We start from the raw sequence: 17,539 nt of genomic DNA on the forward strand, positions 1-17,539 counted from the left end.
TTGACTTTCGTCTTTATTTAGGTTGTAATTAAAGATATTCAAATTACACAATTAATATTCTTAATTGAAGTGTATTTGTACTTTTAAAAGGCAATTGATTATAAAGAGGATTTATATTTCTTGACCAAGACAAAGGGAAAATCAGGGTTTGGAATTTACTAATATGCATGTGAGAAAAGATGGATTCAAATGTATATGAATTTCTACGACAATTTTAAATTTAATGTATAAAATATTAATTAAGTTTATAATTAAATATTTAATAAGTATTTTACTAACATATTTATAAATATTTTGGATCCTATCATCCCTATTTGTTATACTAAACTTCTCATCTATTATACGTTGTTAAATCATAGAGAGAGAAAGGTAATGGAGTATATATGTGATTTATATATGTCGTATCTGTCCTTTATTTCGTTATCTTTCGTCTCAAATATCTCTCTCACTAATGAGCGTTTACCCCGAAAAAATTAGTCTAATTTGGTTGATATAGTGAAAACCATGTAATTTAAAGAATATATAATTTATTCTTTCTTTTCGTAATTTGAATATTTGTAATAGCTTATTGTCTCTTTTTGCAGTAAGAATTTGACTCATGACTAGTAAAGAAAGAGAGACATTAAATTATTTAGTATTGGCTAAAAGTTTTGACACCCTGTGGTTAGTAGCAAAGGTTAGTGACTATAATTTTTTGCATAGTATTTTATTACTATTATTATTTTTACAACTAACATTTTCATTACGACTAGCTTAGCATTAATCATAAACTACATAAAACAACATAGTAAGGATAGAAGTTATGCTCCTCAACTTCAAGCCTGTAAGAAATTTTAGCTCTGTTGCATGCCTGATGATGGATTTCTGGAATGATCGTCTTGACAATTACTTCATGTGCCTGGATTTTTAGCAAACTCAGACCACCACCACCTCTACTGCATTGTCCTTTGCATGCTCCAGCAAATGCATCTTTGAATCATGAACTGGAGAGCATCATCTACCAGTAGATCAAACCCCAATACTCACGCTAATTATTTCCTCCTGCAACATAATAGGACCTTTGTTTGCTGATTTACTCCTAACTTTTTGCCAACCTTCTTCTACATTGTTTGCGGGCGCCTCACTAGAAATTTCATCTATTTCTTCTTTGTCTTTTTTTGGTTCAGATTATCCTTAATGTCTGATGCTTTAGTCTGCCAGATCTTTGTGACCTTTGGATTGGTTTTCAACAGTTGTGGTGGAGAGCCCTTACTCTCTGTAGGCAGTGGCTTCCAATCATACCCTACTTTCTGCTCAAAAACATCACCGTGAAGGTCCATTACTTTGATCACAGTAGGCAGTGGCACATAAGCATCCATTTCAATAAGGACCCGGGCATTGAAGATCCGCTCTAGTTTAGATGTACAATCATCTGTACAAATGGGATCGCCCAACCCGCTAGCTATCCTACGAAGTAGTGATCTTAGGTGGATTTATGCACTTAAGTGTAGTTATTCGGCCTTAATTAGCTTAGTTCTGAGGATTCCTATTGAGCTTAATGATGTAATCTTGGTATAAATGAGCATCTAAGTGTTTAGTTATGTATTTGTAGTATTTAAAGTGCTTTCATAACGATTTTGGAGTAAAAACATTAAGTTAAAGTTCAAACGCGACAACCAATACTCTTAGCTTGAGCTATGTTCCTTTCTAGTTCATCGTGTTGGGTTCTGTGTAGTTTTGAGCTCTTATTGGTAGTGCTTATTGTTATAGGATGCTTGGTGAGTTGATCAAGATAATGAATGGATGATATACACGCTAGAAAACATGAGGAAAAGTCACCACACGGCATGGATGTGAAGGACAAACGCATGGGACAAGGCAAGATGAAATTAAATGTGAAAAATTTGAACACATTGGCGTGCCACGCTGCTAAGATGGCGCGATAAGGGCGTGCCACACCCTTGGTTGCAACTCAAATGGCACAAACCAGTGTGCCTCCGCGATAGCAACATTCCACGGATCCTAGGCTACGATAAGGGCATGGCACAGTGCTATTTTAAAAATGGGCAGCCTTGGCCTATTATAAATAGGACACTTAAATATTATTCTACACATCTTGTACGACCTTAAGACTTGGAGATACGATTGAGGAGGCTGCAAATAGGGTTTTCATTCCTTTACTTTAGTTTGTTTATGGATTTTAACATGGGTTCATCTATTGTGATTGATTACGTGTATGCCCATGAGCAGCTAAACACCCTTTTTCAGGGTTAAGGCCATGAACATGATTACTCTTGTTATGAATTGACTTGGTTTTTGTTATTATCATTATTGGTTGTTTATTTATCCTTGTTATCACTATTTTAAGGATTCGCGATCCTTAGAATACATGCTTAATTCTATCATGAGCCCGGAAGGAGGAATGATAGGATAGAACGTGGGATAGTTAGAATAAGATCATAATTTCAATTGAATGGTGTTGTGATTTGCATTTGAGATAGGAATATACCTAAGCGCCTTATTTGGTTCAATTACGGGATAGAATATGAAGACATTTAACTTAGTTCTCGCATCCCAGCCCAACGATGTAATTCATGTGGGGCTAAGTTAGATAATTGACTAGAGATACGGAAGGTCATAGTCATAATATCGACCCCGTGGACCAGCAACCAAGATAAGTAACCTAACCAACGAAGTTATATAGCTTAGTATGATTGTTCGTAGTGCTTTAATCCTGAGTTTCTCCCTATTACTGTCCAAGAACTTTACTTCACCGCATTGTTTAAGTTTACTTATATTCTGAACTCTCAAATACTTTTGTGGTACCTTTGCACTTATTTAATCTTTGAAGTGAGACTAGATTAAGATAGTTGTTTAACACTAGTCCATGTGAGATTAATACTTGGCTTTTATAAGGCCACTTGCGTGTGTGCTTGGACACACCGCTAAGCGATTTTGGTCCCCAACGGTTAAGGGGCAAATTGGGTAGCTTCACCTATAGGGGAATCACCTTCACTTCTTCATCGTTGAAATTGAACTTAGAGAACCAAGTTTAATAATAGTCGACTTATTATTTGATGAAGTGAGGACCATTCATGAGCACATAGTCTCTTTAATTATTAGTGTTATGATAAATTTATATTTTTAACTTTTGACATACAAAACAGTCCAAATATAACATGTTTCTCAGTTCTTACATAAAGACTAAAATCTACTTTTTGTTAACTATCCAACTATGAAAGAATGGACCCTTTTAAGCCTCTCAATAAAATTCAAAGTTTGACTAAATCATTTTCAATGAAGTTGTTCCCTTAACTACTCATCAATCTCATCTCCAAATTCATGTGCTACACATGGTTGACCCATAAATGCAAAAAGACACGTCAAAATTAGGCTAATCAGGTACTAGATTATGACATTCTTACACTTTTACTTATTTATTATACTAAAATAGATATTTATTTTTATTTATCTAATTTTAAAAATTAAAAAATAATTTATCATTTTATATCACTTACCCTTATTATTAAGTGTCAGTTACTTTCCAAACATTTGTATTAGGTTAGATTTGATCTGAATCTAGTTCAAATTCAAGTTGATTTAGTGTGGCGATCGTGAAAGTCGATAAATGAGCCAGTATTTTGGTTCTTCCATATTAAAATATCAAAGGGAAATGTTACATTCTTGTAGATGTTTGAGGAGACTTAGTAAATTAGTGCTGATATAGTAAAATTATCTATTTATCAATTATTTTTTATAGAGTATGTCATGTCGAATGTGGACAATTAAACTTGGACGGAGGGAGTAGTTAGGACTTAGGAGTAGGGCAGTTCGGTGCTCTAAAAGTTTCCGCTATGCATGAAACTCAGGAAATTAAGAGCTATATCACAACAGTTTATTATTCACAATTTTACCCTATTTTTCTACAAGATGTGCTTTCACGACATGAACGCATAACCACCTTTAAAACCAATAAATTGAACTACACTCTGCGAAACTAAATATCCACCTTTCAACAACCTCATTTACCTGTCATTCAATTATGACATTCTTTAAACCTTTATATATTCCAATCTTAATCCCAGAATCATCTTCCCTTTATCCTTAATAATCTAAAACCAAAGCTACTGAATTCTAAATTAATAATTTGTAAATATTCAAAAAGAATTCTTAGCACAAATATTAAACTTGAACCAAAACTATTGAGGTCGACCGTACCTACCATATGTATTCTAGTGTCCAAATTTGTGAATCAGAGTGAAATAAAATCCAAAAATTGGAATTAAACTTGTAATTGCTCTAAGTTTACTTTTCAGTCCTAATAGAGAGAATTTTCACGACCTAAATCCATGGTACGTATTGTTCTCTTTGAACCAATAATTCTTACGAATTTGTACCACTGACTATGCTATGATCACGTCGAAAAACACGCATACCATGTAAATTTATATTATACCGTATAAACTCTATACTTTTTCATATTACATTTGTTCTTCTGAAACCTGTTAGCCTAAAAGCTTTCCCATCCGTATATTCGATTAGATCTAATCGATTCACCCTCTATCATGAGTGTCACAATGACAAAGGTAGACACTTCCCAGTTGCTAGTCTAGTACTCTAGTCTTCTTACATTCCATACCAAAAAGGTAAGAGCACCTGGTGACTTTCTTTAACTGTCACGTCTTTGATCCAAAATACTTTCTCTCTTTCGGAATAAATGAATTGTTGAATTATTTATTGGTGTTTCAAAATAAATGAATCATTGAATTTTTTTTCAAAATTATCCTTGTGATTTGACAAGCAAAAGAGACTACAGTTTTTTTCTTTTTTTGGGTAAAAGAGATAAAATAGAAATTTATATTAAATTTATATCTTTGATATTTTTTTCTTAATCTGTGTGTCAAAATTCAACAATTCATTTATTTCAAAACGGAAGGAGTATAATTTTTCCCTGAAAAACAAGAAAATTTTCATGATAGTACAAGAAAGGACGTGTCCTAAAATTTTTCTGGCACAGATTCAATACTTAATCTTAAGCTTCCATTCATAGGATTCACAAAAAGAAGATATTTACAACAACAAAAAGATCATTGCACTAGCTAGTACGAGATACAACAAAGATACTTCAAGAACTACAACAAAGCCAATTGTACTAGTGCAAAAAGGACAAAGGGTCATCACCATTTTTTTGAGGCTCAAACAAATCAAGATAAAAAAAAGGTAATGAACAAGTTAGAGCAAAAAAAGATTATTGAAGTCTTCTCGATTTGCGCGTGTGATCATTCTTTGCATAGAATCGTCATATAAAATTGAAACGATACAGAGAAGATCGTTCGTGTCTTTCTACCAAACAGTTCTTGATCTCTTGAAAGAAGTGGAAGATGGATTGATTTGTGGGACAGCAAATGAATTGTCATCCATCCACTTTCTGCTGGACTTGATGTTAGTAACTTCTCTTGATTCTTTTAGACCAATTTGTCCACCAAAGTTCAAATTTGAAGGAGGAAAATATTGGGTCTGAGTCTCTTGCTTTGACTGTGGAGGAGGAGGAACTTGAGGGACCCAAATACCAACATTTTGTGGTGGAAAAGAACTCAATTGACTCTCAAGATCAGTGTCCCAAAATGACAACAAATCTCCATCATCAATATTCTGCCAATGACCATAAAATAACAGATCAGAACATTTGCATTATAAATGTGTTTTCTCTAAAAGCTTAACGTTTATCGATAAGATGGTTATACACTACAACATGGTACGTTCCTTAATGCTTGTCCATGAAAAAGAATCAAGGATCGTACATGTGTCAAAAATATAATTAAGTGCATAAAGGTGTGGTCTCTCCGGCAGCTTAAACTTTTAGACAAAAAGGTCATACATTACAACACGGTATCATAACAAACATAGATCCTGAGTTCGATTCTCACCATTATTCATTATTTAAAAAAAAATTCACATGCTTGACCCATAAAAAGGAATAAGCCCACACATGAGAGGATGAGACGGTCACACACCCCAACACACAGTTGACAAAATTGCAGAGAAAAGACTTTCAAGTCAAGGAACATGTACACAAACCTTTGAGAAACCATTAGGAGTAGAACAATCAAGAAAATCTTCAACATGCCAACCAGGCAACATCTCCAAATACTCTGATATACTACTTGTTAAGCCATTTCCCCCTGCATTCACCAAATGCCCACTATTACATCCACCAACTCTCTCTTTAACAACCTTCACTGATTCCACAACTGCTACTGCTGCTGCCTTAGTGTTAGTCATTGTGGAGGACAAAGAAGCAGAAACAGGCTTACTAATGGGGTCCTGAGACTTCAAATTTGAAACAGACGAGTTCACGGAGGAAATTTCTGATTGTGATTGTGATGGAGAAGTGTAGACAGTTGAGTTTGCTGAAAGTTTTATACCAGTAAGAAGGTATCTGTTGTGCTTCTGAGTGTGTTCATTTGCTTTGTGTATTGGAAGATCACACTCTCTACACATAATAGCTCTATCTTGTTGACAAAACAAGAGAGCCCTCCTTTCCTATGAATCAAAAATAAGGCACAACCATCATCATCAAGAAGGCAAAATCAAACTTGTATAGAGATGAACGAGCAGCAACACATACATTTTATGTGGCATCTTAGAGGAATTCTCTTGTTTACGAGAATATTCTTTTCTATTATAGTATATACCAAATTTGTCACCATCTAAAATTGAAAGACTTCGTGATCGACAGTGACAGAATCAAAAATTTATATAAGGGTATTCAAAACAATCATATGATTTTACAATTGGGATATTATTTATAAACTAGAGTAATTGTTCAACAGTTTGGACATAAGTAAAAAGAAATATTTTTTACCCAATTTATGAGTATAGTGAGGTCAATAGAGCATTATTGATAATTATTGAACTTCTTTGGTAAAAAAGAAAATGAAAAAGAAAGAGGGACTTTAAGATGAAATTCACAAAAGACCATGTGATTACTTTCTATTCGTCTACGGCTTGACAGATAGTATCATTAAATAGTCAATACTAGGAGGAAACTATTAAACAATTTAGGTGCTTAAAAACTGATTCGAACTATACTGTTGTCACAATCAGAAAAAAAAAAAAAAAAAACTCAAGATCAAGCTTTGTCAGTAGGTGTGAAAAGGCTAACTCGCACAATACCGTTATCCTAATAAGAAAAAACAAAAAACAAGAAAGTTCAAAATCAAGTGTTTGAGATTGAATTATACCTGACAGATGTCACACATAGGAGCTTGTTTAGGAGAAGGTTGAAGAAGAGAAAAACGTTGATGTTTGCTAGCAAGTTTGTTAACATGGTGAACACGATGATCACAATCATCACAAATAGCAGCCTCGTCCGCTGTACAAAATACAGATGCTTCATTTTTGTTACACACATCACACTGTATCTTCATTTGAATTAGATTTCTCTTTATTTTATTTTTTCGGTTATGGATCAAAGATTCTTGCTACTTTGTAAGTGAAAGAAATGAACAATGGAAGGTATAGAAATGAGGGAGAGTTTTTAAGTAAGGAGGATGGAGGAGAGAGAAGGAAGATAGGGGGGTTATTTTATTGTACTAGTAGTAGTACGATAATTAGAAGTCATGAATCTTTGAATAAAAAAAAAAAGGAATGTGTATATCGTTTGAAGCGGAGTCCACATTAAAAATTTTTGATTGTCAATAACTCGTATAATGCTACGCTATCTGTTTCATAATAAGTAAATTATTAAAGTATTTTTTATGTTTTAAAATAAGTAAAGAGTTCATAATTCAAGTAGATGTTGAAATTTTTTTTTTAAATTTATCCTTCATTAAATGTGTATTGAGATTGATAATGTCTTTGCTTTTTGAAGAGGATAAAAATAAAAAAACATGATAAATTTATTTCTTTGCTTTTTTTTCTTAATATGTGTCTCAAAATCAAATAATTAACTTATTGTAAAACGAAGGGAGTATTTCACAATTTTTTTTGTTTTAATTAATATGTGGTGTGGTCGACAATGACGAAACCAAGATTTTTATTATGGGGGTTCATAAGTATATATATGAACTAATCGAAGGGGTTTAACATCTATTATATATGCAGAAGAATATTTTTAGCTATGAGATAATAATATAAAAAAATATTATTTTTCGTTGAAGGAGATTCGATTGAACCTCCTAGAGCAAAGGTAATTCCGCCACTGATCGTCACATGATTAAGATTACTCTACTTTCAATGAGAAAATTAGGTGAGGGGTGATTAAGTTAATTGGGGTATAAAGTGTAATTTTTTAAAAAAACTTAATTTTTTAAAAAGCCCCCAACTATAAATTTCAAATTTTATAATTTTTCCTTTTTTCTTATCTTTCAATCTTTCTTCTTTTATTTTTCTTTCTCTCTCTAAATTTCTTTCTCCCCATCTTCTTCCTTATTTTTTTCCTTCTCTCTAAATTTTCCTTTTTTTCTATCTTCTCTTCTTCTTTCTCTTTCTCTTTTCATTTCGTTCTTCTTTCTTTTTTAATTTTCATGGACTATTTAAAAAAAAAAATGAAAAGTTTGAAAAGAAAATTTTGATTTCTTTTAAAAATGAATGAAGAAATAATACGACAAATTCAGCAATTACGAGAGTTTTTTCAGCAACTACGAGAGTTGCTTCAACAACTATTATTAGTCGTTGTGTTACAATAATTATCGAAGTTGTTGCAGCAACAATCAAAATTACTGCAGCAACTTCGGTTGTTGCTGCAGCAACTATCGAAATTGATGCAGCAACTTCAACTGTTGCTGCAGCAACTTCGATACTTAATTTCTGGAAAAAATCTGGTTGGAGGAAAAGCCCACGAAAAGGTGATATTTATGGTAAAAATGGAAGTGGCGGTGCTGATGGTGACGCCGAATGAGAAGATGACATTTGTTGTGGTGTTGATAGCGATAGTGGTGGAGGAGAAAAAAGAAAAATAGGCGATAGTTATGTAAAAGAAGGAAATAATGGTGAATTTGAAAGAGATGACAATGATAGTGATAATGATAGTGGAAAAAAAGGAGGTGGCGGTGGCGGCAACAAAAAGGATGTGGAGGAGGAAGAGTGGTGGTGATGGTGTAGGAATTTTTGTGTAAATAATAAAATTTAAGGATTTTAAAATTAATATCATTAACACTAATCTTAAAATTGTCACCTCTACTCAATATTTAAAAATTGTGTCATTCTCTTTTAATTTTGAAACATTTTTATCACCCTTAATTAATTGCCCGAGAGACTTTATGTGTGAGTTTTTGAGACTAGAAAAAAATCATGTTTGAAATGTCTTTTCCAAAAATAAATCATGCGATGCTTGAATTTAGATTATTTGGACTCCAAAAATATCACCAAATATAAGATTACCTCTTTTTTTCCCCAGCAAATAAGTTTAGTTTGCATGCTAGGGTCAAAGCACTTAATTTCGATCATGACTTTGGATATAGATTTTTCCTGATATTTTAAAATAAAATTATATATTTAAAAATTATCACAAGCCAACATAACCAAAATTAATAATTTAAAATACTTTAACAAGAGTTTAAAAAAATTATAACAAAAGAAAACTACTTGACTCTTCCAATAATAATTTCTGTACATAAAATAGTACGGAATAAATATATACATACATATTAATCTAAAAGCTACTATAGACGATTGCGAAAAGGATTAGGTCCTTTTTTTTAAATAAAAAGTCAGTATGCAATGCATTTCTATTTTTATTATCTGGGAAGGAACTCCAGATAACATGGAGAATATTCCAGTTGATATTTATAGAAAAACTATAGTATAGTACTATATTTGTATAACTAAGCTATAGTATAGTACTATAAATCAATCTTTTCAATACTGATGTTAGTATTTTTTATTTTTTTTTGGGTGATATTAGAGTTGAAGGGATATGTTAAGGTTTCTTGAGAAAATTGAAGAATAGGTGGTTTTAAGTCTTGAATGAAGGATTGGTGATATTGACCAACAGATAGGGTCAAACATTATTAGGAAACTTGATCAAGTTAATTGTGGACTTGATTAATATTTTCAAAACTTTCTAATCTTTTCAAAAATACAAATCAACCCAACCCACACCCTCTTCAATCCAAATCAACCACTCTCTCCTCTCTCTTGACAGTTTCTCTCAACTCTCTCCCAACCAACAGTTCTGCAAAATTTCTCCTTTCAACCCCCGACGATAAATATTTGAGCTTCGAGTTCCCCTGTTCAATTCAATCAACCTGTCTCTCATCCCTCTCTCGACAGCTTCTCTCAACTCTCTCCCAACCAACTGTACTACAAATTTCTTATTTCAATCCTCGGCGACTTCAACATCCGACTACAAATAGTTGGGATTCCAGCTCTTTTTCGACTTCAATCGACGTGACAGCCTTGCTCTCCGGCCACAACAGCTTCAAATTCTTCATCAGTCCTTTTCTTCTTTCACAGGTAAAAATTTATGGTCTTTTTAGTTTTGAAGAAAATGAGGAACTTGAGCCAACTTCTCTTATAGTATTGGTTAACAATTTCAATATTTGTTGCACTAATTTGAAATGCGGTCTGAATAAAACCCTAATTTCTGGTATTTCTTCTCTTCTCTTTTCGAAGTGAATTATGATATTTTGTTGTTTGTTGCATTTTTTTGAAGTTTGATTTTTATTGTTTGTGTTTATAAAAACAAAAGGACAATTTGGTTTGATTTGTTCTGTTCTTGTTCTTGGTAAAAATGGTGAAATTGTCGTTTTTTGTTTGACAAAATCGTGCTACTATTTCCTCCGACAGATTACTCATCTGGTGCAATATACTAACCATCTGATGCAACAGATTCATCATATGATGCAACAGATCAACCATTTGATGCACCAGAGGAACCATCAAATTACAATTCTGATGCAATAGATTAATAATCTGATGCAACAGCTTTACCATATGTTGCAATAGATTAAGCTTCGGATTAAAAAATCTGATGCAACTAATTAACCATCTGGTGCAATGGAAGAACCATCAGATTAATGATCTAATGCAACAGATGAACCTCCTGTTGGATAAAAGTCTACCAACTTTTTCTACAGAAAAAGTCCAAGACTTGATTTTTCCAACTGATCATTCATTTGCCGCGATAGACGATCTTATGTTGGAAGAAATCTAAACAATATTGACTGTTGATAACTGTTACAATAGATCACTCATGTGTTGCAACAGATGTGTGATCTGTTGCACAGACCATTTATCTTTCTCAACAGATGAGTGATATGTTTTGTATTGTCGCAATAGATTACTCAGCTGTTGCTACAGATTATTTAAATATTTCAACAGATCACTCCTATGTTGCAATAGATGATGTTACAACAGTTGTGTGATCTGTTGAACAGACCATTCATTTGTCTTAAAAGATGAGTGGTATGTTTTGTATTGTTGCAACAGATTACTCATCCGCTGTAACAGTTTGGTTATATACTGCAACAGATATACTTATCTGTTGCAACTGTTATTTTACTGTTTTGCTTGTTTGATTTACTGTTATCCCTTTTAACGATGCATTAATCAACAATAATATATTATTTTATGTTCCTGTTAATTTTAGATAATATGGTTCCCAAAAGACCAGAAACCGAATCAAGTCTAGGTAAAGGAACAAATGAAGCAGCTAGGCTACATCCACCACTCTATGAGCTTGCTTTACAAGCGTTATCTCAATCGGGAGCAGAATATAATGAACACGGGAAGGAGGAATGTTTCAAAAGAAATGATGCAGATGCTAATAGCCCTTCTACCAAAGAGCTGGTCAAAGCCTTCAGCATTGATCATTATCCTGTGAGAATACAGTGCGATGGTGCTGCAGATTTAACGGGTGATTTCGTGGTTAAGTCATCCATGGGAAAATCTTTCGACGCCTTCAGAAAAATACTTTGAGAACAAAAATTGGATGCTTATTTTAGGGACAGCTGCTTTGAGAAATATCTCGATTTATCGGAGGACAACAATGCTCGTTTCCAAATGAAAATGGTATATGAACTTCTCAAGCGTAGGTTTATGTATGAAAACAAAGATAAGATGAATGAGGTGTGGATAAATTACTGTGGCATGCCTGTTTGTTTTGGTTGGAAGGAGTTTGCCATAGTTATTGGACTAAAACATTATCCTCTTTCTCAAGTTATACCTAGTCTAACCCAAAAAAAGCACCCTGCATACCCAAAAAAGGCAAAGGCAAGTCGTGTGATCGTGATGACTTGGTGTCCATTGTTGGTCCAAGCTTCAAAAACAAAAATTTTATAGAAGCGTTGAAAGATAAAGGACTTTCAAAGAAGCATAAGCAGTCATTGTGCTTGGTTCGGTTTGTACATAATATTCTTTGGGCGAGAGACGTTAACAACAACGTAAGCCTTGGTTTAATAAAGCTCTTCGAGGATCTTGAGGCGTTTAACAGCTATCCATGTGGGTATGAAAGCTTCAAAATAACTGTCAAATATTTGTTGACTCCGTTAGCGCCAAAGACAGTCAACTTATATGGATTTCCATGGGCTTTCATGGTAAATGTTTCTTTCTTCTATTATGATATCATTCATTTTTTTTGCTCAATAATGGTTTTGATTTATTAGCGTTATTTTATAGGCTTGGGCGTTTGAAGCCATTCCTTATTTGAGACAACAAGTGAACTACCAAGAAAGAGTTTCCTGTCCAAGAATCTTGAGATGGTTGTCGGCCAAAAATCATAAAAAAGCAAAAATTCTTGATATCTTCAACCCCCCGAAGGATGCAGTTAGTATAATTATAATTAATTTTTTCTTTTAATTAATATTTTTTTTGAATGATCTAATTATCATTCTAATATATGTAATGATTTATGTTAGAATGTGCATCCGTCGCTAGTTCCGACCAATCGAGAGTTGAATATGCCATTTTTTCTTACTTTACGGTCTGTGCAAACTTTATCGGACCCTAAGATCATCGACAGAATAAAAATGGAATTGTTTGGAGCAACAACCATTACAAGAAAAATAATTTTAGAGGGTGGGCTTGTTATTGTTAATGGAGCTGTTGGTGGTGGTAGTGGTGCTGCTGTTGGTGCTAATGATAATCCTCTTACAGTATTAAAAGCAAATCATTATGAGTATGATCATACTGGTTATACAGATTTTATCTCTCCCAACGAATATTCTGCATGTAAATGTCAAGACTGCAGGGCGAAACATGATGTAGTGATTAATGTTATTAATGCATTAACTACTTCTGTAAAGGAATTGACATCTAAGAGGGGTCTTATTCCATCAAAGAGGATTTTATTTTCATCCGCTCCATTAGAGATTAGGGCTAAGAGGAGAAGGAGAGTGATTTTCAGGGCATTATCATGCATCCGAAAAAGCGAAGTTGCAACTCCTCTGTCTGTGTGTTGCACTAAGCAACGTACAATGTCCAAAGGAGAGCAGCACGAGCTTAAGAAGGTGAATATATTATGTCTTCCAATTGACAAAACAAACAGACATATATCTGTTTTAACAGATGACACATCTGCTGAAAATTATCAAACAGATATATACATCTGTTGCAACAGTTGACTAACCTATTGCACCAGATACTTTATTTGGTGCAACATATGTTTTGCCTGTTTTAGCAAATCAAACAGCTCTTCGTACAGCTTTTATTTGTACCAACAGATGACCTATCTACTGCAACAGATGATTCATATGTTGCAACGGATGGTTCATCCATTAAAAATTATCACACAGGGTCTTCCTCATGTAGAAATTTGTTCCAACAGTTGATTCATTATTGCAACAAAAATATAATATGTTTGGGATAATTTAAAATGGGAGAAAGACCTGTTTGATTTGCTAGAAGAGATGAGTTATCCTTTTTCATTTTGTTGTATCTCCGTGATTAGCATTGACCAATTCTGGCTATCCAGGTGGATGTAGAAGAAGCTACTGCTGAACAGCATTGACAATATGCTACTTTTTTTATGAAAATACAGAAAATAGAAAGCGCAGAAACCATACGCAAGCGACAATGAAGATCCACGACGAGCAAAGCCGAATTCCATAGCACCGGATGAAGAACAACTTGTCCATACTGAGTAGATCTTTATAGGTTGAGCCTGTCAAAGCAATCCTTGGCAGTATACTTAAATTGTTGTTGATGTATTTGTTGAGATCTGTACCCATAACAATATTTTTACATTTCATTTATTCGTTGACTTATTTCAGCTAATTTATGAAGGCTTCGATTTATTTTATTTTGTCTACAAATTTTATTTATTCCTTAGATTTGAACTTATTAATTGAAAAGGAATACTAGATTTAAATATTGCAACAGATAATGTATCTATTGTAACAAACGATACATCTATTGAAAAATTCGAACAGATTTAGACATATACTACAACAGTTAGGTGATCTGTTGGAATTTATCAAACAGGTCTTCCCACTATTGCAATAGATGGACTTTACATAAAAACATCAATATAATGCAACAGATGACACATCTATTGGGAAAAAAGAATAGATTTAGATATATGTTGCAACAAATGGACTTTATCTATTGCAACAGACGACACATTTATTGGAATAATCGAACAGATTTATACATATATTGCAACGGGTAGGTTATCTGTTGGAATTTATCAAACAGGTCTTTCCACTATTGCAACAGATGGACTTTAGATAAAAACATCGAGATAATGCAACAAATGACCAACCTATTGCAACAGATAAACTATATGTCAGAACAGGTAGGATAACTGTTACAACGGATGAAAAATCTTTTGCATTATAAAAATTCAAATTTCGTTGGACATAAAAAGTTTTCACTACGTGTAAAAAGGTTAAAGTGAATTGAAATAAAAAAGGCACAACTCATCGACGGTGTTTAGTTCAAACACCTAAAATAAAATAGGCATCAAGTAGACATGTTCATTTTGAACACATAAAATAAAATAGGCATCAAATGTGTTAGTGTCAGTCCTGGCACATTTCGCTGACTTGCCGTCACTTGGCCCCCCACGGCCCTCCCCCCCCCCCCCCCCCATTGTCTTATATATTCATCTTCCTCCTAAAATTTAACCCTAAATTCCCAAATCTTCTTCTTCATCATCATCTTTTTTTATCTATTCAAATTCTTCAAATTATTACTTTCATTTTTTCCAACTGACCTTGACAATGTCGAGCACATCTTTCACTATTTTTTGTGATAAAGATTTTTGATATTGTAAGTGCAGTCATGAAGCTCTGTTAAAGACTTCTTGGACTCGACAAAATTTGGATCGTAGGTTTTTTACTTGTAAGATTTCAAAGGTAATAGTTTTTTTATTTAATTAATTGATTAATTATTGACTTGTAATTGTGTTCTTTTTTAATAGAAATTAGGTGGATGCGATTACTTTGATTGGTATGAAGAATGATACCCTTCACAAGCAAATCGTGTAATCTGAGGTTTGTTGAACAAAGTCAAGGCTTATGAAGAGAAACAAAATCGAGCAAGAAGATACAACATTATTGCTGTTATTGCTACTGGTTTGGTGTTGTTGGGCACATGAATATTGAAGCCTAATTGCTGAAATTTTTATGGTGGTGTGTGTATTTGCTACTGATTTGTTGTCGACAAACACATGGATATTCAAGCTTAACTGTTGAAAAATATCAAAAAAATTTAGGCATATGTTGTAAAATTTAGGTCATCTATGGAAATTATCAAATAGGTCTTCCCACCGTTGCAACAAATTAGACTTAGATTATTAGATTATTCATAGAAATAACATCGGCGTAATTCAACAAATAACCAACCTATTGCAACAGATAAACTATCTGCCAAAACGGATTAAAGATATTTTATAACAGATTGACAATCTAATCTATTGAATTATAAAAAACTCAACTTTCATCAGAAAAAAATTATTGTCACTACATGTACATGTAATAAAGTGAAGGGTGACTTGAAATTAAAAATTTGTATTTCACAGGATCTTCTATATACACAGGCTTCAAGCATCCAGTTAGTACCCCATAAGCCCAGACCTCTTGCAGGTTTACCACAGCATTGTTGCATATAAAAGTCGTTGGCTCGGCTATTTCTGTGTCGGTCAGCAAACATTCGATATATGCAAGAGCGTGCGACCGCTCGCTTTAGCGGCATCATCTTTTGGAAGGATCATTCCCCTGTTTTGACCTTTAAAATCCCATGATTTCTTCATTAATATTTCTTTTGGCAAATGATTCATCAGTTTACTCTCCCTCAACAAGATGGGAAATAGCACCATCAGTGGCTCCACAGGGAGAAAAGATCAAAATCATCGATGAGAGGTACGTTGGAGTCATTGATCTTTCTCTTCTCGAGTAGTATCTCAACAGCTCGATAATGCATTCCATTCACGCTAATGACTGCAAGAATCATTTTTGCCTCGGTCCAGCTCTTGCCATATGATTTGGTCTGTCCCCTCTAACATATCTTAACGTTTCTTCTTCATCCAAGACCAACGTAGGAACTAGGAAAACAATTCTCACGCCAAGGGATGACGCCTCTCCATTGAGTTGATTGTACCTATCCTTGAGCTTCTTGCAAAAATTGAGGTCCATTATCTTATCGGCAGAGTCATAAGCTTCCCGGTACGTTAATTGTCTTTTCCTCATGAGGCAGAGAATTATGTCAACATAGTGTGAGATAAAAAGTCAAATTTTAAATAGGTTAATAATTATAAAGATGCAACGGATGGTCCATGTTGCATAGGGTTCTCTAAATCAATACTCCAACGCAACTTATGCAACAGATGGATAATAAGTTGCAACAGAACCACAACCAGTTGCACCAATCTACCCAGCTGTTGTAACAGATGTGAAATCTGTTGCATAGCTTCTTCTTCATGAGTTATATTAGAAGGTCTATGTTACGAAAAGTAAACTTGCCTTGTCCTCGTACGGCATACGCATATCAGTCATAGTTTACAAGTCTTGAGGGGGAAAAGGAGGCCTGGAGTAATCTGGTGCGCCTGGCTTGGCATTCTTGGCCTGTCGCAGATCCCTCTTCTCTTCGGCGCCAAGTTCCGCGTATATGTCCACCTTCTTTACTGGCCCCGAAACTTCAATAGCTTTTGGAGAGGGAGGAATTGCTATTTCTTTTGATTTTCGAGCGGAGAGTACGTCTCTAATTGCTCTTTTCTTTCTCCTAACCAATGTTGTAGAAGTGTGTGGCTCTCTCACCTTCTTGGATGGTATGACACACCTCTTGGATTTGAATTCCTTGATAGCTTTAGAAATAGCCTCTATTTTTTCAAAAAGTTTATCCTGCCTGTCCTTGCACTCATCGCATTCGCAATGAGAACACGAGGGTGAAGAGGGGTAAGAGGGACCTGTGTAAGGACGAAAAGGGGTGTTTTCAAACATATTTATTCTTTATTGAGCATCAACATGCTCATCATCATGAGTGGTAGCAGCATCAGCATGCCTGCCACCAACACCAACAACTCCACCAGAAGAAGCACCCGGATCTGCCTTAGTAAAAGGTTGGTCATGAAGAGCCTCAATATTAGGCTGACCTTGCCTAACTGCTCTTCTTATGACTG

The 17,539-nt window shown here is 34.1% G+C and overlaps 1 protein-coding gene across 1 annotated transcript; it reads right to left on the bottom strand.

Annotated features, from left to right (window-relative positions):
- Window positions 1-4,997: 4,997 nt before the first annotated feature.
- Window positions 4,998-7,651, bottom strand: LOC107851551 (B-box zinc finger protein 20). Its single transcript, XM_016696615.2, has 3 exons — window positions 7,224-7,651; window positions 6,058-6,522; window positions 4,998-5,631 (listed from the first exon to the last, which is right to left on the bottom strand). The coding sequence occupies exons 1-3, from the start codon at window positions 7,407-7,409 to the stop codon at window positions 5,323-5,325; spliced, it is 960 nt and encodes a 319-aa protein (XP_016552101.1). The 5' UTR covers window positions 7,410-7,651; the 3' UTR covers window positions 4,998-5,322.
- Window positions 7,652-17,539: the final 9,888 nt, after the last annotated feature.

The sequence above is a fragment of the Capsicum annuum genome, chromosome 12 (genome assembly GCF_002878395.1).
Source record: "Capsicum annuum cultivar UCD-10X-F1 chromosome 12, UCD10Xv1.1, whole genome shotgun sequence".
NCBI classification, from domain to species: Eukaryota; Viridiplantae; Streptophyta; class Magnoliopsida; order Solanales; family Solanaceae; genus Capsicum; species Capsicum annuum.

Coding starts and splice junctions, on each gene's coding strand:
- LOC107851551 (XM_016696615.2), bottom strand. CDS start 7,409: ATGAAGATACAGTGTGATGTGTGTAACAAAAATGAAGCATCTGTATTT. Junction 6,523..7,223: donor CTATGTGTGACATCTGTCAG/GTATAATTCAAT, acceptor TTTGATTCATAG/GAAAGGAGGGCTCTCTTGTT. Junction 5,632..6,057: donor CTCCTAATGGTTTCTCAAAG/GTTTGTGTACAT, acceptor GGTCATTGGCAG/AATATTGATGATGGAGATTT.